The 26,714-nt window shown below is 39.4% G+C and overlaps 1 protein-coding gene across 1 annotated transcript in view; it reads right to left on the bottom strand.

Moving 5' to 3' along the window:
* Positions 1 to 7,560, bottom strand: part of BANK1 (B cell scaffold protein with ankyrin repeats 1) — a 125,021-nt gene extending 117,461 nt beyond the window's left edge. Inside the window, exon 1 of the mRNA XM_015862136.2 lies at positions 7,201 to 7,560. Within this exon, the coding sequence (XP_015717622.1) occupies positions 7,201 to 7,243 (43 nt within the window). The 5' untranslated portion in view covers positions 7,244 to 7,560. The remainder of the gene's footprint in view (positions 1 to 7,200) is intronic.
* Between the last annotated feature and the right edge of the window lie 19,154 nt (positions 7,561 to 26,714).

Raw genomic sequence — 26,714 nt, 5'->3', positions numbered from 1 at the left:
ACTATTGAGTTTTTTGCATTTTTACAATATTTTACATAATATTTAACATCCTTTCCAAGCAAGACTTTTTCTGTTATCTGATTCAATCTTTATTACATTTTTGTTAGCACAGCCCTGCTTTTTAAAATTACTATTTAAATACCTCAAATAAATTTGAAATGTAAATTATCTTTAAGCATTAAAAAAATATGATTAAGTTGCCAAAAGTGATGTTCTGGAGGGATCCATAAAGACTTAGTGCAGTTTATTTGCTTTACTTAAAGGCCTGCTTGATCTGCTTGGATGCAAACACAAGCTTAAATTGAAATCACACACAGAATCATAGTCATTTCAGTTCCCTTCAAAAAAATCAAAATACTTTAAAAATAATGATGATCAGTTATTTTTCAGAGATAACTTTTTTTCTTTAGTGTTGCCATTCCTATTTTTAAAGTCAGCTCCAAAACTGTAAACATGTTAGAAGCCATCTTAGAATCATAGAATGACCTGGATTGGAAGGGACCTCAAGGATCATGTAGTTCCAACCCCCCTGCCTGGCAGGGCCACCAAAACTTCCACAATTACTAGATCAGGTTGCCCAGGGCCCCATCCAACCTGGCCTTGAACACCTCCAAGGACGGGGCATCCACAACCTCCCTGGGCAGCCTGTTCCAGGACCTCACTACTCTCCTAGTAAAGAACTTCCCCCTAACATCCAACTTAATATTCTATTTAAAAGTTTAGCAAAACTGAGCTTCTAAAGGGTGTCTTCGTTGGGTATAAGCCTGCTTCTTTGTTGTTATTTACATTTGTCACCTGCTGTGGATTTTTCATACTTGCACTCAAGCAATCACTCTTGGCTACTGTTGCATGCTTAGCAGTCATGGCTGATTTGAAGCTGGTTTGCTATTGCTACCACTTCAAAAGAATCAGGAGGAACGAAAGCTTAGAAAAAAAATAATAATCATGCAAAGGGTTTTATCCTGAATACTGCATGTTTACCAGTTTCCCACCATGTTTCATATTTTCAAAAAGAAGCTAATCAATATCAGAACAATAAGAACAAGAAAACAACTAAAAATAGATCATTGTCCCTCACCGCAAATTGTTGCTTAACAAAGAGAGATGAAATGCGCTGACCTCTGAATTACAAATCCTAAAATCCAGGGAAATGCACACTTCAGGTACTGCTTGTTTTCTTTTCCTGCGCACTATCACTTAGCATAAAACTGCTTCAAGTCTGTACTGTATTTGACCTTCCCTTCCTCCTCACTCCACTCCACCCTGGCACTGCATTGTGTAAGATGGGAACTTTTTCTTTCCATTCTCAAATGCCTTTAAATTATTCTTGTTCAATTCATTCCAGGCACATTATTTTTTCACTTCAGCTATTTAAATTGTAAATGTTTCGTGAATAAATGAAAGCTATGAATAAATACTAGCGTGCACTGTATGAAAAAATTCAACAAATACACTGTTCAATTTCTTAAAAGTTTAAGTTGTAAACACCATTCGACACGTTTTTCTATTTTTTAAAGGCTTCTTATTTTCCATTAGAAAATAAATAACACTCTTTCAATCACACCTCTAGTCTGAGATGTAAAAACAAAGCATCCACATGTCATTGAATACAGTAAAAGAAAAAAATAAGAGTTGGTTATTTTTCTGAGTTATCATTCTACCTGTAGAGTGGACAATAACTAAAAAAAGTAATATTCAGCATTTTTATTGTTTGGAAGAAAGAATAATGATCAATGTCACATCAAAATACCACTACTTCATTACATTTTGACAGGAAAATAGCTTGCTTCGCTCAGCAGACTGAACACATACACATCCCCACACAGAGAAACCAGAAGGGCAAGGCAGCAGAGTACATCCAGTACCAAACTGATCACAGAATGAGAAAGGTTGTCAGGATCCTCTGCAGATCACCCAGTCCGACCCTGAAACAAGACTGCACTGCTGATCACAACCTTCTGAATCACATCCCTCTGACCCGTATGGGTATTCTCATACGACTGGACACTAGAGAGCAAGCAAAAGAATGAACAGACAGAAGCTGCAGTACACTTCAGCAGAATGACAGGATAGCCATGAAAACCTTATTGCTGAATGGTGTGGGTTTTCCTAAATAACGGGATAAGATGGAGAGCCTCAGACACAAGAATGCAGTCACCCTCATTACCTCCAAATCCCTCACTCCAAACTCGCGCGCAAAACCATGAAACTGCTACAGCATGCTTCACTACAGCAGAAAGACAAGCAACAAATGTGTACAGGAGTGAAGGACTTCAGAGGAAGCAAACGTTTTCTTATAAGCTGAAGGAATTAAGAAATACGGGCATCTATTAAGGCATTATAAAGCAATTATTTTTTCAGCTACAAAAGTCTGCAAGGTTCAGGAACCCACTGGAAGTAGGCCGCCCAGTCGGTACAGAAGTATAAAACAAGGAAACTGACAAACACACTGCATTTCAACTTCATAGCCTTAGATGAACTGTCCTTAGACACTGAACAGATGCAACAGCAGTTGTGGTAATCCCTACTCCCTTTTGTTAAAGGATATTTTTAGGTTTAAACACAAATACATGCACATCATGCTTACTGTATGCAAAGGACTACCTAAAATGCCAACAGACAACCAATGACATCCTACCAATTTATTACACATTTTATTTTGCTTGCTTTTTTTTTTTTTTTTTTAATTTCTTGACTTTAACATTGTATTTATCAGTAATGACATTGAAATACGGCTGTATGAATCAGTACTTAACATCAGCATAAGTCTCCGCTGTAGAAAAAATTTATGGGGTAGCATATCAGCTGCATATGCTGAAGCCACCTTCCAAGAAAAATCCACCACCATCAAGATCTGCTTTGAGAAACATCCAACAAGATCAACCACAGGGAAGGTAGAACACAGACATCTTTGCAGGGACATCTCCACTCTGATCCCCACCACCCTCTCTGAATACCTCTGGAGGGGGGTTTGTAGCAGTAAGGCACTCATACTTTGGGTATTCCTCTATGTGATCTTGGACATTACTGCCTACTTAAGTTTTGAATGCTCTTAACTGTGGGAATACAAGAAGGATTTTGCAGAGCAGCAGCTATGGAGCAAGATAAGGACTTCACAGAGCAACAGCTGCAGAGCAGGATAAACAGCAGGAGAACCAAGGACATGGCTAACAGCATCCTCTGATGAAAGCAGAAACTGAGAACCACTCAAAGGTACTAGTGAAAACAAGCTATACTCAGACAGTAGCAGAGTAGTTCTTATAGGCATGTTGCTGCTGAGAGTTGTCTTTCATCATGAAAGTCACATCAATGTACTGCTAATATATAGTGTTCTTACTGTTGTAAATTTGTTTTATTTCTAGTTAATATTTGGCACTAACAAAGAGTCATTAGGTGGCAATGGGTTGTACGCAACGTAAGCTTGGAGGTGATGAGCAATGACACAGAACAAAGAACCACACAACCACAAACTGTAGCTATTTATAAAGTATTTGGATGAAGTCTTATCTGATAAGTATATGATACGAAAGCAAAAGTAAGCTTTCCAAACTCAGCTATACCTCTGCTCGAACTTTATTTTATTTTTTTTTTAGCTCCCTGGTACACAGGTTTATATCACAAACCAATACTGCCCTTTGCATTGTGGCACATAGTCTCTCAAAACTCTCTGAGAATTTGTAAGATTACTTACAAGAAAAGAATAGGTTATATAAACTAACCAAATGCTCAAAGATAACCTTCAAGTGACACACTTAAAACAGTAATACTGTATTCCTTGAACCCCTGGACATAAACATTCTTCTTGTCAGAATGCTCATTCTTCCATCATTACTGTGGCATCAGCAACATAATTTTTTGAATGTGGGTGGTCAATTACATGCAAGCTTCAGAAATCACTGGTAGCAACAGAAAGAAGACTGGAAAAGCTTCACATAGAGGAAACACCAGGATCACCTTCTGAATCTGAATTCAATATCCAACACTTCTAAAGACAAACAATATCTTTGTGTTAACCATGAAGTCTCATCTGTAAATACTGCATCTGGACAACACAACAGAATAACTTCTCCAGCACAATGAAGATTTCAATTTCACAGTATCACAGTATCACAGTCTCGTGCGCGTTGGAAGGGACCTTAGAGATCATCGAGTCCAACCCCCGGGATTCGAGCCTCATGTGTAGCAGAGCGGCACTTCTACCACTTGCGCCACATGTTGGGGTTCAAACCTGGGCTCCCGTGTTGCAAAGCGGCATTCCTACCACTGCGCCACCTTGGCACACAATTTCTAAGTTTTCAAATTTCAGCTTCAAAATACCCTAAAAATTACACTCTTTTATCACTGCAGAAATATCAAAATACTTAGTCAGGAACAAAAACTAGTGACTTGCTTTCAAAATAGCACTGTAAATGAACGTCAGCAGCTTTTGCAGTACTTGCTTCTGTGGTATTCAAACTGCTGAAACATTATTATTAATATTAATAATTCACACTATGTTATTGCTGAATCTACTTCAAACTTCACCACTAGATTCTCTTTGATTTTTGAATGAAGTCACAGTCTGGGAACTACATTACCCCTAAAATTAAAGGTGTTTAAAATATTTTAAAAGCTACTAAAAACTGAAGCAATTTCTATTCCTTGAGAAAAACAAAAATCAAATATTTGTTTATTTTCACTGGCTAGATTCCACTGCAGAATGCCTGTTGTATAAATACTGTCGTAGAAACAGCTGGAGGCACAGAAATGCACGGTGAGTATAGAAAAAGTACACAACAGCAGAGCTCAGTAGTGACATTCATCTCCACAAGTATGGCGATGAGTGATAACTCAAATGTAACACAGCCATTAGCAAGTTATCCTGTCAGTACCTCTCACTGCAAGTGCAGACAGACGTCATCTAGGATCAGGCATTACAGTTGGTTTATCTTTACTAGGTACCAGGTTCAATGGAATTTGCTTCAAGAAGTTCATCTCGACCAGAGCTTCCTTCCAAATATGACAAGTAAGAAGACTGTCTCACCTAACTTTTACTCAAAACAATTTTCAGATTCAACCTTGGCTAGACCTCTGGCAATCCACCCAAAGCAACTTGTACCTCACAGCTCATGGTCCATCCACCATGAAATAACGGATCTCTTTTCCCTATTGTAAAAAAAAAGTCTGGTGCTGTGGTAAAGCTGCAAGGGAGAACTCGACATATGGAGCTTGTAGGTGGAAGATGAGGATTGTGTGGGGCAATACACGAAAAAATAACAGAGATAAATGATGGCAGCATAGAAGGCCGCCATGCCCACTGCTGGCTGAGCCCACAGCCATTTGTTCCCCTGCCAATGCCAACATGTGGAACTAGCTGCAAGCGGCTGGGAAACTTGCCATATCTCTATGGTGCTCTGATGTATTTGCTCAGCAATTATTCCAGCAGTTTCACATGAATATCTAGTATCCGACTGCCTTTATTCAACAAAAGCAAAACTTTAGACTATGCCCCCAGGTCACACACAGTTGTATTCTGGAACAGTACAGGCATATTTAGAAATGCTACTACATGTGCATTTTTGCTTATGCACACTACTATTTTTTCTTTAAGAAAAGCTTGCAGCACCGCAAGTGGAGTCTAGATAGAAATTCTCTTATCAAATTCCAAAGATGAGTAAAATAAGTATATTCATTTTACAAGAAGCTCCGAGTACCAATCAAGGCTGTCCTCAATTCATTTGTTTTATCTACCACCGTCTTATTACGAAACAGCCAAGAAAGTCACTATGCCTTTCTTCCTTGTGTTTTCATCTTCATAATAAGCATAGTCGCATGGCTTCCACTGCTAACACTGCTAGATTGTTTCACTAGGTAATTAATATTCTAATAGGTTACTTTGATGTTATGAAATGAAACAAAATATTAGGTACCTCGGCAAAGAACTGCCATGACATCTGAAATACTCCTTTAAAATGGTGACACAAAACTGTAAACTAAAGTCTTGAGCTACTGCAGTTGAGCCTCCAGATCTCTATTTCTCATTCATATCTACATCGATCCAAAAGTATTGCCTCCTATTTTTTCCTGTGGAAACTATAAGCAATACAAAGAGCATGATAACTCTATTTGACAGAGCAAATTATCAGCTACACCTCTGCTTCATACACACTATCATGTTAGATACCACTGTGTCAGTCTGCTTCTCTGCTGCCATTTGTTGCACAGCAACACAATGTAACAAGATACTGGTGGGAAGGTTCAAACCACTACTGCCATGCCACCACCATCTGCCTCTGACATAGCAGGCTGACATAATAAAAAAGTAGGCATTACTTTTGGAACAGCCCTCATAAAATTAGGATGAAATATCATCCTGACTAGTAGTAGAGCTGCAAAAAATAAGAAAAAAACTGAATTCCCTGCTGCAAGCAAGTCAAATGAGCCAAACCTCTGGCATCTGGCTGCGCATCTTTCATTTCCCCTTTGAGAGCCCAGCTTTGCTGTCACTGGTTTGATTTAAGCATTGCAGAGCCTCCTGCATCTGAAGAAAGTGGGAGCTGTAAACACACAGTATTTCTGTGAATGGAGAAACACAACTGGGAAGAACAAACAGAAGAACCTGGTGCCAGAAGCTCCTGATTCTGTTTCAGGCCTGCCATTATATTACATGTGACATTCATCAATCATTTACTCTTTTCGTTATTGTTTTTCCACCTGTAAACAGAATGATAACACATTCTCATCTGCCAAGGGAGTGACAAAATACGTGCTAGCAGTTTTGAGGCACTCAAATAATGTGACGAACCACTGGAAACATAAATAAAGAAATGAATATTTCTGAGTAAGAACTATGGGGATTTTCTGTGCACTACAATAAGGATGGGTACCACACTGAGACTGAAAGAGGACAATCAAATTTTAACTATTAATACATCATGCTGTTAGGCAATTAAAAGTCTATCCCAGAATGGCTGTGCACGTAGGACAGAATAGGATTCATGCTCATATGATGGTCATTTTGTCATTTCCTCACTTCTTGGTACTAGACTATACAAAACAAACCCAGCCCCAAGCCCTTTCCCGCTATCCCTACCCACCACCGCTTGCCGAGCAGCAGCTCGCTCCTCCATGCCCACGTCCTCCCTCGCCCCCAGCCACAAATGGAGGCCGCAGTGGGGCGGCCTCGTGCCCCCTCCATCCCGTCGCCCGCCCCGCACTGACCTGTGGGCCGCATCCCGCCGCGCCCTCTGCCCCCTCTCTTCATCTCCGGCTGTATCGCTCTCCTAAGAGCAGAAAGCGCTGCCCCTTGCACCGCGGTCGCCGCTACCGGTCCGGAAGCCTGGGGCCGCCCCCGCTCCTCCCGACCGCAGCGCTCCACCGCCCCGTCCCCTACACCGCCCTCGGTGGGGGGAAGCGCCGCGGGCAGGATCCAGGTGGGACCGTGGAGGGTGTCCGACGTGAAGCCTCCCTCCCGCAGGCAAGAACAGAGAGAGCCCCTGGCCTTCAAAGTTGGTTGGGCTGCAGGAGAAAAGGAGGAACTGAACCCTCCATGTGTCCTCGGGGCTTTAGTGTGGGGGTTCTGTCATCACAAGGAACCCCAGCTGTATGTGGGAAGTGCTCCGAGGATGGTGAAGTCCCCTCCTAGGGAAGGTGCTCAGGCACAGCATGGTTATCATCTCCTTTTAATTGTGCCCTGTGTTAACTTTTTGAAATTTGGAGATGAAAAATGTAGTAAGTGAGACAAAGCAGCCCGTTGGAAGAGCTTGCCTAAAGATTCAGTCAGGAGCCATTGATGAGTGCAGCGCCTTTCAAGTCCAAAACAAAGGCTGAGCTCATCTCTGGAGACACAGTTCCCTGTACTGTGGGATTAGCAGATCAGTGATGGTACCTTCTGGAAGGAAATAGTCATTTTTCAAAGAAAGCAAAAGCTTTGGCTGCACTTCACATGTGGATATGTGGCTCTTACCCATCTGAACCTCCCTGTGTTCCCCAGGCCTGCCAGAACTGTAATACTCCATGGCTGATTTTAGTGATATTTGCAAAGGTTTCCAGGATCTTCACAGGTGAAGTTGCTGAGTATTGGATTCAGGAGTGTGGGTGGCCAAAATATAGAAGGTAAATGCTCAGCATCACCTGGACTGAAGGAAAGGCAGCAGAGTGAATTCAAGCAATGTAAGTGAAAGGAATATTCACATCTATGGGCAGTCATTATAGGTGTCAGCACAGCAAAGCCTTCACAGTCTGCAGTCAACCATGAACTACAGCTCTACAGAGGGGTTGGACTTAGGTGAAAGAACTACTCTTCATAGATTTTGTGCGCTGCTGTGCAAGTCCACTGGAAGTATTTGCAAAACTGAGCTACCATGAGCTGTGCCAATTTCTGTCATCACTCAGGTAGGAATTTGGTTTTGTTTGAGCTGTTTTGTTGTTATTGTTTCAGTTTTTGCTAATGAGTGGGTGCTCTGGCCTGGCATGCCACTCAGAGGAAACCACTGCATACATATGCATGGGGAAAACCCATATGTCAGTTGTGTCAGTCTAGATGTGCTTTAGGATGAGCCCAGAATACCTCTCATTGTTATTTTCCAGTATTTTTTTTTCACCTTAGGTTTCATGTACTTAAGTGCTAGTGTCTAAGTGATACTGCAGTCCAGGACTCTGTGTTTGGACACAGGACCCAGCATTAGAGTGTTGGTAGTCTTGGGGCTGGACCAGGATGAACAGGAAAGAAATATCTTATAATGAAAGAAGGGATATGTGAAAGACAAAACATTTGGGAATATCGTATCTGATTGTTTTGCCAAAACATTAATGCTTGATGTTCTTAAAAGATGTGATAGATGATGTGATTGGATGTGGTTGGAATACTTTAGAAATGTGAGCTGTAATGATGATGACTGTGGAAAGAAGCTGTCATAAAAGGAAATGAAGATTATGAAATGTGAATGTAATTAAATATAAAAATAACTTAAGTGTAACTTGGGATTCTGACATTGAATTAAAACAAAAACAAAATGAAGATTTTTTCCTGGGTATAAGGCTGAGAGAATTGTGATAGTACCATTGTGATGTGTTTGCAAATTGAGAGAAACGTAAGCCCAAAGTAAGTCCTAAAAGGGAGGACTTGCTTTGCTCAGATTTCAGACAAGACAACTGGCAGGATTCTATTAACTATAGAAGGATAAGCTTTCAACCAAGTCCTAAAAAGCAGGGCCCAGCTGTGCATGCAGCCATTGTGGAGCACTGTGAATGCACACCACATGTACCAACCTTTGCAATAATATGGGTGTAGCAGAAATGTTAAGTCACAGCTTGAAACAGTAATTTAGCACCTGGTGGAAAGGCAGGGCCAACCCAGGGGAGCTCAGCTGCATGCAATGCACCTGAGTGACCAGAAGGGGTAAAGACAGAATCCACCCCTTCCCAGACCTCATTTAAGGGTTGGCAGTGGAGATAACACGTGTCTTGTTGGAGACTGCTGCTTATTTGTGGTCTTCCAGGAGTAAGCAGAGTTATACTGGAGGGAAAACAAAAAGACATCTATGCTGAAATGTGAAAAACATACCTCTGGAGTGATGTCAGTGCTGTGCTCAGGTTGTTTGAATGTCCTCAATATAAATGTTGAGCTTTGATTTCATTAAACCTACTTCAAGTGTTAGCTTACCTCAAAAGAGACTAGAGTTGGAACACTAATTTGGGGATAACTATATTTCTGTAATGTTTTTAGCTTTAGTTACTCACTAATCTTCTTAATACCAATTTCTTACTAATACTACTTTTTTTTCCTACTCTGTGAACATGCAGCTATTGTTGGAGTAGTGGCTTCTTGTTGGAATATAATTAATATTCAGTGTATTACCAGAACAGCTTACTGCGTACATTCCATGTTTGTTTCCTACAAGTCTGTGCTTTTCATCTATTACAGAGTTTGAAGTGCTCTTGAAAGACTTATTCACGCTTCATTGTTAACACTTCATTTTATCCATGGTTTTCATTGTGGATTCTACTGATAGTATCATTATAGTATACTACAGTACAGATAGTATTGCTCTCTAATTGCTCATATAAGCAGCTGGGAGTGTTGCACTTCAGATAACGTGGCTTGTTCTTTTGCATCTCAGCAGGAGTATGTGTACACATGAAGTGTTTTTGATTTCTACTGTAGTCATGTTAGTGCATCCACTTATGCACACAAATACTTTTTTTCAGTGTCAAATGTTACTAGAGGAAATAAAGTGGATTTAGCTGTGTCCGTTCATCCTTAGTAGGAAAAGGAGATACTGAGTGTGCAATTTATTTTTAATAATGGTTAAATGTTTGGAAGAGATATCAAAGAATTAGGAGAGTGTTATTCAATTTGTATGATAAGTTTCAAGGAAGCAGGGAAACGGTGGCAGGGAACATCATTTTGTTACTGAAGTCCACACCTGCTGAAGTATTGAAGTAGATCTAAAAGAATATGTGTGAGACTAAAACACGATGCTGTTTACTATAAGTTGAAAAATAAACCAAAAACAAGGCATATGAGCCAAATTAAATAACTTCTCTAGTGCCGTTCTAATTAAATGGTTACAGACAGAGATGAAATATAGGTGAATATAAATTAGGTGGCCTGAAACATAAAAGCACTGCCAGTGTGTCATTAGAATGGTTAGTAATGATCTTTAATCTCATTGTTGTATTTATAATGTCTGTTTCCTCCCATGGCTTTCTTGATGGTCTCAGCAGAGTTTTTATGTAATTTTGAAGAAACTTCATATCCATTATAACGCCTCTATAGATAAACCTCTTAAGAGACTTTCTCTTTTCAACTGAGAGCAAAGCCAAAAACTTTTGAAGTCTTTTTTTTTTTTCCTTGTCTGTGAAATACAATTTTATTATGGTGATTTAGTTGTTAGAATGTGTGTGCTGGTTGCATTAAACTTCAAACTTTGTTTTCAAAATCTAAGTTGCATAACAATCAACTCTTCATTTGTAATGAGCTGCATTAATCACGTTATGATTAGAAATGAGCATGAATGCACTCTATAACTGAAGGAAGTCAATGCTACAATGTAATGCTATTCAGCAGATCACTTTTACCTACTTGTGAGGGTAATACATGACGTCTTTTTTCCCTGTGTCTTTTGGTACTTGCTGGTAAATATGAATTTTTAATGCCTACCGTCATGGTTGTTTTATGTCTTTATTTGAAAATCTTTCTCAAAGAGCTACACTGCTAATCAGTCATTTGGTACAGCACCCAACAGGATATTCTGAGAAAAAAAATAAATAGATTGACTTCAACTAAAGTATCATTAAAGAGACAAAGGGGTGGCTAATGGATTATAAGAAAATTCTGGTCATGGATGAACTGCTGGTTTGTATGCCCCACATCCATAAAGCGATGACTGGAGACAGTAAGTGTTTATTCAAGCTTGTCTAAACCCACCAATAGCAGAATACTGTGTTTGCTTAGCTTCATTCAAAGCATCTCTGGATGCATACATACTGTTCTTGGTCTGACTAGATTGGCTGGTGTTTATGGACATACCTTGCTCTGCAATGGTCTTTATTCTTCTTTCTTGTATCCTATAGAATGTTATGAACTATCAAAATATCTACCACTCAGTAACAGTAACTTTGTGAAATACATGAAGTAATGTTTAGGTCCTTTTTACAAAATGGTTATTAAAAATGATCTGAAAGATAAAGGAGGGTGTATTGGTAGATTGGTAATCACAGCGTGAACCACTGATTAATCAGCTGAGGCAAGTGTGGGGTCAGCTGTGGGAGCACAGGTGAAAGTTATGTAGCTGTGCTCCCGGGAGGGGTGGAGCTCGACTCCACCTCCTCTGAGACCTCATTTAAGGGCTGACCCTCACTGAGGCAGCATCTCTTGGAGATCGCTTGCTAGTGAAGATTGCCTCAGCTCCTAGCGTCATCACTGGTGAGTTCCCCTTTTTTCTTATACCTTCTATACTTCTACTACCATTCTTGTAGTTACCATTCTTGACAACGCCTGTATAGTTACCACCAATACAGAGGGGTATGCTTGGCTTGCATTCTTGAAAGATAGCAGACATGTATGTTGAAAACAGGGAAAGGCAACTCTGTAGGGCTGTAGCAATCAATAGAGGTTTAGAACTAGTGAAGCTGTTTACCTTTATGTTTGAGGTTACAAGAAGAGATATCCAGTGAAACCAGCATGAAGGTGATGCCCGGTCTGTAATCAACAGGCAGTACTCCTCATTGCTTGAATGGGCCTGGGAGGCTGTGATGTCATTTCCCACTCAGTAGACAAGTAACCTGATGCAGTTCTGAGATTTGATTTGTTGAGTACCATTTGTAATTATTCAGAGTGTAATTATTGTACTGTAATGGCTTGTTAAAATAGTGTTGAATTACAGCCTTTTCCTGTTAATTTAGTAATGAGTGTACCTTTGACTATGGAATAATTCTGCTACAGATTATGATCATTATTCTCCAAGAGGACTGTTTTTCATATATAACCCAACTCAAGCAGTGAGAAGAAACCAATAATGTGTCTGTTAGGGAGTATGCTCTGGTAGCATGAAGTTTAAGCACTTAGTTCATGATAAGGTTTTCAAAGAAAACTTGGCAGGTGGCAAATGAATCATAAAAAACATTTTGCTGGAATGATCTAATTAACTTTCTAATTGGAGTTGTGCTTATGAATTTGGTTGTAAAAAAACACTTCCTCAGTGAATATCTTAGTCCTGTTGGAGCAGAAGAAATAGATGACAAGACCTAAGAGCTTCTTGCTACAAATACAGCCTGATTTGCCAATATTTTACTTCTTAAGTAATGAGAAAAATCTAATGGTTCCTGTTGCTGAAGCCACTTAGGTGCATATTGTATTGACATTTGCCTGCAGGTAACTACTTGTAAGGATCTTCCTTTTGCATAGATGAGTGGACAGTGAATTGGGTCGAGAATTGGCTGACTGGCAGAGTGCAGAGGGTTGTTGTTGGTGGTGCGGTGTCTGGCTTGAGGCCTGTAACTAGCGGTGTGCCCCAGGGGTCTGTACTGGGTCCGGTCTTGTTCAACATCATCATCAACGATCTTGATGAGGGGATAGTGACCACCCTCAGCAAGTTTGCTGATGACACGAGGTTGGGAGGATTGGCTGACATGCCTGAAGACTGTGCTGCCACTCAGCGAGACCTGGACAGGCTGGAGAGCTGGGCAGTAAGAAACTGGATGAGGTTTAACAAAAGCAAATGTAGAGTCTTGCACTTGGGTAGAAATAATTGCGTGCACTGGTACAGGCTGGAGGAAGACCTGCTGAAGAGGAGCTCTGCAGAGAGGAACCTGGGAGTCCTGGTGGATGACAGATTAACCATGAGCCAGCAGTGTGCCCTTGTAGCCAAAAAAGCCAATGGCATACTGGGGTGTATTAAGAAGAGCGTGTCCTGCAGGTTGAAGGAGGTGATCCTCCCCCTCTACTCTGCCCTGGTGAGGCCTCATCTGGAATATTGTGTCCAGTTCTGGGCTCCCCAGTACAAAAAAGACAGGGATTACTTGGAAAGAGGTCCAGTGGAGGGCCACTAAGATGGTGAAGGGCCTGGAGCATCTCCCCTATGAGGAGAGACTTAGGGAACTGGGTCTGTTTAGCCTTGAGAAAAGAAAGGCCCCTTGAGAAAGTTGGGGGGGAAAAACTTTGGCAAATTCCCAGGTTAAAAAAAAAAAAATGTAAAAAAAAAATACGTGAGGTTGTGGGAGCACTAGTGGTGAGGCTGGTCTCTTTTCAGTAGTGCGTGGGGATAGGACTAGGGGTAACGGGATTAAAGTACAGCATAGGAAGTTCCGCACGAATGTGCGTAAGAACTTCTTTACAGTGAGGATGACGGAGCACTGGAACAGGCTGCCCAGGGAGGTGGTGGAGTCTCCTTGTCTGGAGATATTCAAGACCTAACTGGACGCCTACCTGTGCTACGTGGTGTAGGGATCCTGCTTTGGCAGGGGGGTTGGACTCGATGGTCTCTAGAGGTCCCTTCCAACCCCTACAATTCTGTGTTTCTGTGTTTTATGGTATTTGCAGAGCTTTTGTTAGAATAGCTGGTAAGTGTGACAAAATCACTTTTTGTTCCCTCCAATCCTGTGTCTTTTTCACCTGTTTAATTCCAATGAAGAATCCAACATTGTAGCATTGACCATCTTGCAGAGAGCTGACATTAGACTCCCATGAATTAAAATGTGTGAGATGATTTAAGTTACCTAATGGTGGAAATGCATGGAACAGAAACAAATGTTTAGAACCAGAGAGAAAAATAATTAGAAACTGTTTACTTGCTGGAGTAGATGGTTTGCCAGATTAAGGAATAGTATTACAAAACTCAGAGGTGGATTTGGATTGCTGTATTTCAGAGTTCAGGTAACCACCTGGTAAATCATGCACTATAATGTTCTAAGTTTTTACTGAATCAAGATTAAGTGATTATAAAGCAATTAATTGAGGTGTCACCTACTTCACTGTATCGCTGCATACAAATCATTGTACATCCTCATGCATCACAGATATTGAATGGTTCACAATCTCCTTGCTTACCTGAGGTGGGAAAATGTTTCTTATATCTGTTATAGCCGGATTATCTCTATACTTAAAAGACGGTGGTTTTTCCTCCCTAGGTGCACAGATCATGGGAGAGGTGCATGTCTGAAACAACATGCTTGGATTTGTTCCATGTTGGGTGTGGAAGGGCTGCAGGGAAGTGCAAGAGGTGTGATGTATTTCCTTCTGCTCAGGCATGAGTGAGTTTAGTCTGTGACAGGTGGCTGGGACTTCCTGAAGTTACCTCCCAGCACATGGGGCAGGTGAGAGGGCTCCTTTCATGCCACTGGCATCTCATCTGCATTGTTTTACACTTTGCAACATGATGGAGTCTGAGGTTTCTATTGCCCCTGCAGCCTGGTGTTACTGAGTTAGGTTTTGTGGCTTGCTAGAGGGGAGAAGAACCCAGCACTGCTAAGAGGTGCGTGTTCAGCATGCACACTGTTTATTTATTTTTTTTTTACTTTTTCAAGCACCAATATGTAGGCGATGCTTTGAAAATAGGACAACATGATGAGAGTGCCTGTTAATATTAAACACTTTTAGTAATAGCTTTGCATAATGTTGAATTTGAAAAATTGCTTTTTTCTTCCTGTATTTCATAAGAATCTCATGTTATATTAACATGTCTGGTTTCATTTAAGTATGGTTTGGAAAAATCCTTATTGTTAAATCATTTTTCTCTTTTTTCCCTCTCACATTCTGGGTAAATTAGCACGTATCTGAGGAATGATCTGCTCATTTTTAAAAGCCGGTCAGAAGGGAGAGCTAGAGAATGGTACTCAGTGAGTAATGCTTTTGCACATTCAGCCTCCAGTAGCAGATAGAACACAGTGGAAGCAGACATTTTGGGGAGCTGTGAAGCTCTGGGTAGCACTGATCCATTTTGTAGGGTACGTAATAACATCTTAATATACTTTCTATTGGAAAGTAAAAGCAAGAGAATTTTCTGTCTGAATATATAATGTGGGAGTGACTGCTTTTGAGACACTGATACATAAATTATAGATAACCTTTCAGATGCTGCACTATGTATTATTAATTAAAAACTAAAGATTTTCATCTACATCCTAGTTACACCCTGATATCTAGGCCACTGGAGAACATATTATAGTGTTGCAGGCTGTGTAACCCAGGCAGTGTGCAGTGAAATGCTGTATTTATTTTGACAGTTATGGGTAGCACATGAAATGTCCAGAATGTTCTGCTACAGTGGACAGAAGGATTTTTGCTTGATGAGGAGGAGGTGTGAATAAAGATGAAGCTGATTATAATTTTTTTTTTTTTAAAGGACAAAATGCTTGTATCATGTTTCATTCAGATTATGTAATTTCCCACCCAGCACAGTGTGGTCTAGGAGCATGTTCTCTCTTCTCCCCACCTTCCTTGCCACTCTGTGATAGACTTTAATGTCTGTTAGGTGCTGTGGTTGCCTGTTGGATACTTTTTCACTTGAAAGTTTAGGGGGTAAATGATGGAGATAACCACAATTGTCTGATATTCTTAATAGCTGAGCTTCTGAAGTTGAATCTGAGATAAATAACAAGGCATATAATCCTAGAAAGCCACGGTCAATGGCAATTCCTTTCATGTTAAAATAGGAAGTGCCTATCCTAAGTGGCTGAGGTGTTGGCTAGCAATTATAGAGACGTGTTAAAGAATGTGCTCAGCATATGTCCATTGCTTGTAACCTGAATGGTGTGTGCTACAAATAGTCAATATAGTTTCATATCCATTGTGTAAGGCAAAATTCAGTGCAAATATCCAGCATGTACCTACTAGCCACGTGCTCAACAGCTACCAGAATGTTTGCCCAATTCTGTTTAACGCTTAAAAACATTTTAAGACTTGTTTTACATGAAGGCCTACAGACTGTTGCATGTTTATGTTATAAGAATCAGCAATAGCTCCTACAGCACTGTATGTTTTTGCAGCTTTTCATTTTTTGCTGGCAGCATTGTTCATGCTAGGACCATTATGCAGAAGAGATATGAATCTTGTACAAATAAATCATAATGCTAACAGGGATAAATGCAAGCTACAAGAAGAAAAAAACACAAAAAACCAACAGAGCTTCACACATCCTATAGCTCTAAAACTGGAAAAAAGGAATCGTTCTTTAAGAAGTGGGCATTCTTCAATATCTGCACAGGTGTGAGGTGTTTGTTTCACACCCCAGATATTACCATGGCTTTCTTAAGCAAAATTTCTGAGGACCCCAGGAGAAACATTGCAACAAGACTTAGCGCTCTGAAGTGTGTGCATAATATATGAAAATAAAAATGGAAGAGAGAAGATCCTGTGACTGCTGGGCAGGTTCAATCATTATTTCTTGTGTATGAGAAGTTTACGTTATTAAAAACATTATCTTTAAGGGACTACAGATGCTCTAGAATGACCTGAATTTGAGGTTATAACAAAGGAGTTTTTCGCTCTACTTACAAAGTAGAGGGGAAAAAAAAAACTATTTCTGCAGTGTTTGTGATAGCTGAAATTAGGGATGAAGGTTTCCAGAAATCTTTTTTTTTTTTTTTTTTTTTTTTAAGAAAAAAATATGTATTGGTAAAAAATCATTTTCTTCTAGTATGGCTCATAAGGAAGTCTTGTGTGCACTGTGCACCTTGATGTCCTTAAGGATTTCACCCAGAGAACCTGGCCTCAGGATGTGAGAGTAACATCCATTTATTTTCTTTGAAAGATAGTGAAGTAGATACCATGCACTGATGATACAAGCAAATAACTTCCCATTCTTTTCCCTTGAAGTAGCTTCTTTCCTGAGGTCCTCATTGTATGCAAGCATCTTGTGCATGATTTGGAGTCCACATGCCCAACAGCCCTGAAGGGAATATTGAAATGAATTTTCTGCTGAATAATCCATCACATCTCCTTGTAGAGTAAATAAAAATGGAAGAGCAGGGGGAATTAATTCCTTGTCTGGATGACCTGCAATGTGTCTGCAGATTTGGCTACTTTGCAGCTGTTGGCAACTATGTAAAAAATATGAGGATTTCCAGGGCCCATCTCACCATGACAGTTGTCTCCATTTTCTCCAGTCTCCTTTTCTTTTCCTGCTACCTCCTTCCTCTACTTCCCACATGAACTGTCATGACCCACTAGCCCAGAGAGGTGGGCTGACCACAGACATGAGTGTATGAACTGCTGAGGAAAGAGAGCATGGTATGGGCTGTGTATGTCAAGGTGAAAAGCATGTGGTATTGCAGAGGAAAGAAAAAATGCCAGCCTTTTTCTATTTCCATGCTATGGGAAGCTCACGTCTCCAGATGCTGTTCTCCTTTTACCCTTTGCATAATACCTGTGCACAGTGAGTCAGAGATACTCCACTGAGTCACAGGTCACAGGAAATGACTTTTATGAAGTACTTTTCATGCCCTGTGATCACAATGGCATCAAAGTTTAAGGGGAAAAAAAAAAAGCCATTTGAAGACTTCTGGAAACATGTCTGAAGTTACTGTGTTCAAGGTAAAAACTTTGGTAGTGAGTGACAGTGAGCTTAAGGTGAGACCTCAGGTAGAGATGGTAGCAGGGATTCTTCACCTTTATTTTGAATGATTGAGGACGATACTCTGGCCTGGATGCAGAAAAAGCTGAATTCTAAGTTATAGTCCCTTTCTTTCCTGCTTCCCTGTGCTTCAGGGCAGAATAGAAAGTAGTTTTTGCTCTTTACAGGGAGGCATGTAAGTACTCTTGCATAAAGGGCAATGGATACATGTTTCTCACTCACATACTTTAGTATCCTATAAGCCTGCAGGTAGGAAATTAAAGGATTCAGGCAGTGGTGACTCTTCCATCATATTCCTCCACCTTGGAATAAATTGTCTTGGCTTTTTTTAGTACACTGCAGTTCTTTGGGACTTGCCTTTTGCATATACTGTTTCAAAGGAGGCTTTTGGAAATGACTATTGTGGCAGCAGGATGCTGAGGTGTGTGTGGGCTGTGTGAAAGTGGCTTAGATGTGGAACTCCAGCATTGTGGCTCACAGAGATTACTGAACACCAAACGAGTAATGCAATAAAAGCTGCAAATTGAAGGCAGTGATACATTGACTTCTGTGGTGTGGAAAACAAGGACTCCTCTGAGCCTTTTTGCCCATTACATTGCATGCAGCGCAGAAGATGTGGCATAATGTGCAGCAACTGCATACCACATCTGTTTGAAATCTCAAGAATAGAGCAAAATGTTTTTGTCATCAAAATTAAAATTACGGTGCATTCAAGAGTCATCTAGTCGTATTTTTTGGATCTGATTGTGGTGAGGGCTGCTTTAAGAGTAAGAACACTTACTGTTGAGACAGACAGCCTGAGGAAAAGTTATGACGCAACATCTATTTCCCAGAACTTAATGAAAGCAGGTAGAAATGAAAGGTTTAGCTTCAAAGAGCCAAGCAGTAGTAAACCCCAAAGCAATGGTGTACTGTGTTCCAGAAAGTTGGGTTTTTTTTCCTGGAATTTTGTAGTTTTTATTATTATTGCTCTTTTTTTTTTCCTCCTCTCAAAGCCAATGTAGTTGACCAAGTCCATTGAAAGCAGTGAAAGGATGCTCATTGTATTGAATACATGGATATTAGATTGGCCTTTTTGTACCTGTAGCTAGCTTTTGATATGGAAGAATGTGAAATTAAATGTAAAAAAATATAAAATATATTTAAATATATGCATTTGAAGTGTTTATACATGTAGATCTGTATACCCATGTATGTATATAAACACCTTGAAATGTTTCTGAAACAACTGTGTAGAATGAGTAATACTTGCTGGTTAGTGGATGTCGTGGCAGTCACTTGTTATGTTTTAATTGCAGTGCTGTTAGTTAATAACTTGGTACACTTCATGCCAATTAAAGCCATGTCACACTACACTACATATTTCATATCCAGATAAAAACTTGGGCGTATTGTAGAGCCTTGTAACAAACTGTTTTCTTCTGTCTTTAACTACATTTAAGATTCCCCAGGTTTGAATTTCATTACAGTATTTTTGATTTGATTTGTTTGATTTAATTGACCTCTTCTAAGGAGGTCTGTATATTTATTTAGTCCTGGTAAATGTAGAAATACACAGACGTATGTGTAAGTGTGGATACTGCACACAGGTTTTTGTTACACGTACTGATTGTATGTCTCTTTCATGTTTGTTCTCTACAAATTGGAGAGGAAAATAGTTTTGGGTTAAGCAGTTAGAATTACATATATGGTAGACAATTATGTTTAAGTAGAGATCTAAAAATGAAAATGCAGGAACGCTATAAATATTGCCCACGTTTTTAAAAGAATAGACATAGCACTCCTTCCCACAGCCAAAGCTGCCACTTTATATTTGGAAAGGAAAGTGATACCTTTATGAAGCACACACATACATCTCCTTTGCTGAGTTACCTTCTTATTCAGTGTAGACTGTATTCACTTTCAATGCCAATTAAACTGTAGGGGAAATGTCCTTTATTTTTTAAATGCAGCGGGCCTGTTCCCATGGTCAGTATGCTGCAATGGAACCCAGCAGATGCTCCTGTCAAGGAAGCATTGCACCTTAGTTGGACGTTCTTATATAAACCCCAAAAATACATACAAATACAGATGAGATTAAAGCATAGCAACTCACTGAACCATTCAGGTGACAAGTGGTGCAAAGGTTTTACCTCATTTGTGGTGTTAGAAACTCCTTCAGAAACTTCAAGCTATGTCCTGAGCTACCAGTACAACTAGTATTGTGAAACTGCTGCGGGCCTCAGGAGATAATCTGATTATTCAGACAATGCAGATGCCAAAGAATATTAAATTGAAGCTGCAAATTAATAAGTTTAATTTCTTGGAAATTACTTTCCAAGTAATTTCTTGCTTTTTTTCCTACTAGTAAAATGTTGATATTTAAGGTAGGTGGGTACAGAGCCTTATCTGAATTGTGTGGTAGGTGGGAAACTATGAGGCAACATCTCAGAGTCTTGCTAAGCACAGGCCAGAGTACAGAAGATCCTGTAACATGTAATAAATGTACAATGAAGCATCTGGATGGAGAGATACCAACTCCTCACTGCAAAGTGTCCATGCTATCAGATCATAAATGCATAGGCTCATACTCAGGTGACTTATATCTTTACAGTTCCTTCTTTCATCATCACTGCTTTCTGAGTGTTCTTAGTACTGGGATTAGGAAAGAGCTGAAAGTACCACATATTCCTCTGAATCGTCTTTTGTTTGATCTGAGTGATGTAAGATCTTCAGATGTAGCAACTAGAATGCTCAGTGCCAAGTCCCTGCCTGCTTTCTTTGGCTTTTTGTGAAGTTTTTGAGTGCTTTTCCTCCATTTGACCTACTTGAAATAACCATCAGAAGAGTCACAGGGAGAAAGTCTATGAAATCCTCAATGTAATGTCCCCTTTCTGAAGCTCCAAAGCTAGCAATGCTTTGGGTGAAACTTCATCCAAGAGATGATCAGGGCTGTTTGTATCAGCCTTGCATCACCACCTCTGAAGATTAAGCCTGAAAATCATCAGAAAACCAGACAGGCTGAGTGAAAGCCACAGCACCTTGTAGCCCCAAAGAATTACACAAGATGTAAGGTGTATAAGAACTCTTGGATTCTTCCTAGATACTGTCTAATCTTCAATGTTCTTAGACATAAGTCAAAACTGCATCATCTGGAAACTGCAGTTTCTTTAGAAATGAAAACTAAAATTTTCATGCAATATACTTGCTACAGTACCTAAACCATATGAAAAAATATCAAATGCTAAGAGATTTTTCAAGTAATACAGCAAATTGGCTGAGTTGAGGAGCAATTAAATGGGCTGCTCCAGTTACCGCACTGTGGATGTCCTATAAGTAGGATGAGGGAATATAGGGCATTTTTGTGGTTTTTTAGCTCTCTGTACTGCTCCTTTTGCCAGTCTGTGTTGTTGTAGGTGGTGAGAAGAGGAAGAGATATGCTTGAAATTGTAGTATCCTAACAGGAGATTCAATCTAACTGGCAAACTAGTCCATTCATAGTGGCTATTTCTACAGAAGTGTAGAAATAAGAAATTTAAAGGTTTAGTTTCTTATAACCTGTGGCATGTTTTCCACTTATGTGAGGCATTTATGGTGTAGAATGACATTGGGAAAGGTATATAGAGGGTTTGAGCACATATTAAAATAATACAAGCAAGGACAATTTTATGTTAGCCTAGCAGTAGCCAGAGTGAAAGGTGTAACAAGTTGACTTTCGTGTGTCTCAGTACTTTCATCCCTACTAAATGTTGGGTTCCAGATAAGCATCTTTTGATTCCTGTTGCACATAGGATGGTTATTGGATTGAGCAGAAATCAGCCTGGCAATTGGCCTCTGATGAGCTTAATTGCCCTTTCCAACAAGGAGGGAAGCAGTACGTAGCTGCATGTTCATGTTACATTTATTGCAGTCAGAAAGCATAACCATATTGGCACTGATGTAACCCAAGAAGCCAGCAGGCCTTTCTAACAAGGTGTCAGAAGCAAATAATTATTTCCCTGGCAGAAGTTGCGTGGTTGTTGAATTGAGGATGCAGGCATCTCAGGTACTCACTGGCCGTTTTGTTTCCTTTTTCACCACTGCATTTAGTGTCTGGTATCTAGAGTACATGGATTCATTTGCCGCTTCCTTCTCTTTCCCTCCCATCCTTTCTCTTGTGCCTTTTCCCCACTTTCCTTTTAATTTTCAGGTTTTGTAGGAAAATGCGTAGGCACCACAATATCGATATTATTAGAGAGATATTATGTTGACCTTCTTTTCAGAGGAAACATCTAATTTCTTCTGAAGGAGTGTTTCATAGATCTTACCACTTCACTGAACATCACCTTGGTATTTTATGGTTTTGTTTAAGAAGGAATCACTGTTTGCTTTTAGAATGTAATGACCATGAATACAGGATATCGGAAAGCACAGTGGTGATCTTCTGAGAAGCAAATCTAATGACCAGCAGGTGAAAGCTGCAAATTTGTTCTAAAGGCATGTTCTGTTCTCTTATTTTTAGAATAATCAGCAGTGTATTATTTGTCATACATAAAGATGTTTTTTGGAGTGTTATCAAATATTTGAAGAAGTACAAGTTCAGAAGATCTGATGCTTTATTTCTTATTAATTCTAATGATTTTGTTCATAGTTTTGCAAAAATGAGAGAATTCCTTTTCTGAAATGACCTGCTCTAGGCAGATTAGGCCCCACAGACAGAAATGGGAAAATGATGGAGTTGAAGTTACACATTTTTGCTTTTCTGTTTTACTCTTGTTTTATGTGAAACTTAAGTAGCTGGTTGTTTACCATCCACTTTCTCTTATTCTTACTGCAACATCGTCTGATGTCATTTTTTCACGATGGCTGTCTTCCTATTTTTATATGCCAAAGCTTCAATCTAACGTCACATTAATCCTGGTTTCTGTGTGAAATGTTTCTGTGAGATCTGATAAAGACTTAATTTATGCTCTTTAGTTGCTGTATAAATAACAGTCATTTTTTCATCCATCAATCTTACAGTCCTTCAGCAATTTCTGAAGCCATGCAGGCTCCCTCTGGTGGTCTGCTGCCACTGACAAGTGCAGAAATATTTTCAGTACAAAGGAGATAAGGAGGAGAAGTTTAATTGGAAGATTACTCCTTTCGTTTTGCTCTTTGTTTATGTGGCTTATCGCTGACAATATAAATATAAGCATCAAAATATAATTAAATTAATAAATATATATGAAATAAAAGGATAAAATTTGTTGTAATCTTGTCTAAGTAAAGACTACTGCTATGTAATTTAAAAATATTTTGGCATCTTAGTTATTAACCTGCAAACAAAGCACTATTTCTTTCTCTTGAAGCTTGCAAGATAACGAAAGTTCTATTTATCATCAGGCATTGATATCAGGGATGAAAAGGAAAGAATCATCTCATTGCCATTTCATATTTCCATCTTTCCAGATGATGTTCTTATTTCTGTTCCATTTCCTTTTTAGTCTTACAAAACTGGGATGTTCAGTCCTTTTTATCATTTAGCCTTCATATCAGCAGGTCTGAGCTTTTGTCTCTGCTGCTGCACTGCAGCTTTGTAGACCCCAAAACAAATGTTTTTCCTCTTCTTGAGGAGAACCATGGTGACCTGTCAGTTGCTCAATGTGCTATACTGATAAGACACACTTCACAAAGCTGAGCATGGCTGTGTTGCTTCTTTATCTAATAAAAATATCAAGCTTTGTTTATTAAGAGGCATCTTAAATGCTCTTGTTTCTACAAGGCATTTGTGTCAGTATTTTATCATTTTTATCTATTTAAGTTTCAACAGCACAGTTCAAAGACTGAATGTGAACTACAAGCTATTTCTTCTGTTAATTTTTATGCTAATCCACAGCCAGCTCAAATCAGTAAAAGCCATGTTCTTCATCTGAGGTAAATTATACTCTCAGTTTCTTTATATTCAGAACACCAATAGAGCTGACCAAGTGCACCTCAAAACAAATCTCACAGGAAAAGATGTGTTTAGTAGGCTCTCACAAGAATAATATCACTCAAGACCGAGCTATGGAGAAAGTCTGAATGGTCTGGATGGCAGAAGAAGCTCTGACCATATGCTCTTTCTGTAGCATCCCAATTTCAAGTCAAGAGCTCATGTTCATGGTGTGCTCAACAGCTACTGTGTTTTGCAAAGTCAGGTTATGATGTCTTCATAACTAATGTGTACTACCAAAAAGACTGTGAGCACGTGGTGCTAAGTAGGACACAAGCTCTAGCCATTTGTCATTTATTTTCTTTGAGTATGGCTGGCATTGGCAAGTGTATAGCTGTTATTGGTTGCAATACCACACTTCGTTCTGAGACATTTGAAGAGAGTCAGAGCCACCCACTAACTTGTGATCCACTGTGAGGGAGAAAGTGAGTCCTGTGTGTCCTCTGCATGCTGAGTGATAGCTGGGATCAAGCAGGGAGATTAAGTGCAAAAACTCAGCAACAGGACTGTAAATGATCAGGGACACAGGGCTTAGATGCACTAAGGTAGAAAGATTTCTTCCACTCTGCATCCCTTTCAAACGAATATACTTGTCAGATAGGGACATTTTTGATACCTTTCTGGATCTGGCATAACTTGACCTTACAGGCAGTAGAGAAATTGTCCTTGGCTGCACAGGGGATGGTGCACACTACTGGGGAGGCAAATTCTGCTGACTGTGCACATACTCCTGGTTTGGCCACTGTATTCCTTAGACAGGAGTAAGACTGAAAGAGATATTAGATGCGACATCTAGGAGACAAAAATTAAGAGCCAATTTCTTCTTTTTGTGATTATCTAGTTAAGGGTATACAACCCCTAATTTTTTGTATATCATGCGAGCATTCTGAAAGCACCTTTTCCTGTGGTGGGGTTGATATTTCACTGAGCTCATTGATGAGACGATGCCAAAATCCTGATAATGGTTAATTAAACTGATGTGAGAACTGTTCATAAACCAGACTGAGAAATCCTGAGGGTTTCTGAAGCATTCTTGAAAAGAAATAACAAGAAAAGTACCTGATAGAATATATATTATGTAGTATTTGAGTATGTATATATTGTACTGTTTCTGTAATGTGTATAGATACATTTTATGGGAATTCTGCTTAGCTTCTAAACTCTACTGTGAATCAACTAGGGAGAATTAGGCAACTGGAATTATATTGCTTTAGAAATCTGATTCATATTTTAAAGTGGGAAGTAATTCTTCGGTTTGCAAGGAAGAGATATGAGTATTGATAAAGATCCTGAAGTACACTGGCTGAGAAATCTTTGTTTCTAAGCACATTAAATGTTCCCTTGTCAGTTTCCTGATTACAATTAAAAAGATGGCTCTAAGAAGCCAATAAATCTCCAGTCTGTCCAGCCATGACAAAAATAAAGGAAAAACTTATAATCCCTTCCTTTTCTTGAAACAAAAGTGGCAATAGCTTTTGTAGCAAAATGCCATTTTTGGCATCCATCAGCATGTTCCTATATGCACTGTGAGACTGGAAACATCTTCAGCTTCCTTATGAAGATGTGCATTTTTGCAATAATGGATACCCAGTCTTTCAAAAATCTTTGAGGGAAAATAAAATCTGATGTATTTACTTTACTTTCCAAAAGGCTTGAATAAACAGTGTATGAACTCTGGAAAATTGCTGAGCCACAGATCAGCTGTAGTTTTGTTTGTTGCTCCTGTGACCACAAAATCTCATCTCACAGGAAAATGAGCTGGTTTGCTGCAACTAAGCTGTTGGAATCTGAATACGGTCCACAAATCTTAATCAAGTCAGAAGTGAACATAGTGGACTTTAATGTCTCTCCCACATGCTGACAGTAAGAAGGGATCACAACGAAGGACGTTCTCTAATTTATACTGTTTTTGAAAGTGAGTGCTATCAGTTCCAGCTCAGTTAGGTGCAGTAACTTATTTTACTTCTCTTGCAACAGAAGTAAAATTTAAATCAGAGCCCAGGTAGAGTGGGCATGATTATCCTTTGATAATCTAATATAAATGTAATTCTCAGTGGAGATTAAAAAACCTCTATACAATTTATGCAGAAGGAAGCCTCTCATCTTATCTAAGCTATATAAAAACCTTTTCTGTGTGTGGCCATCGCTATTCACTCTGTGAATAGAGATGTAGAAAGAAGAAAGTAGGGGAAGTCACATCAAAAGCATCAGGAACAGCAGGAGAACTGAGACAGATTTGAAGCTGGTTTCATATACTTATTTCTTTTTTAATTACTTTGATCTTTTGAAAAGTCCGTGTTATGCACTGAGGAACTAGAAGACAGTCACATTACTGCATGAATTTAGCAACTGTATTGGAGCTGAAGTAGATAAATACATTTATTGCATGCAGACTTTATTATCAGAGGAGCAAGAAAAAGTAGATTTTAATATATTTTTATTAGAACATTAGGTATTGTGTTTTATGACACGTCGCAAAAGGTGATTTTTCTGTCTCTTCTTCTGTGATCAGTCAGAAATATGGGCTTTTTGGGAATATAAGAGCAGGGATGAGAAAGAGATAGAAATATCATGCTGTACTTGTCCAGAAGTATTTTCCAAGTCAGTGTAGTTGAGCAGCATCATGTAGCTGTAGGTGGCATATGGAAAAACACCTGTGATTGCTGTGTAGTCTCTGGATTGGCCTTGGAGGATGCTTGGTTGAGCAGCTTTCGGTTGAGGCTATTTCT

Source organism: Coturnix japonica, chromosome 4 (genome assembly GCF_001577835.2).
Source record: "Coturnix japonica isolate 7356 chromosome 4, Coturnix japonica 2.1, whole genome shotgun sequence".
NCBI classification, from domain to species: domain Eukaryota; kingdom Metazoa; phylum Chordata; class Aves; order Galliformes; family Phasianidae; genus Coturnix; species Coturnix japonica.
The sequence above is the reverse complement of the archived record's forward strand: the minus strand, read 5'-3'. Positions and strand labels throughout refer to the sequence as shown.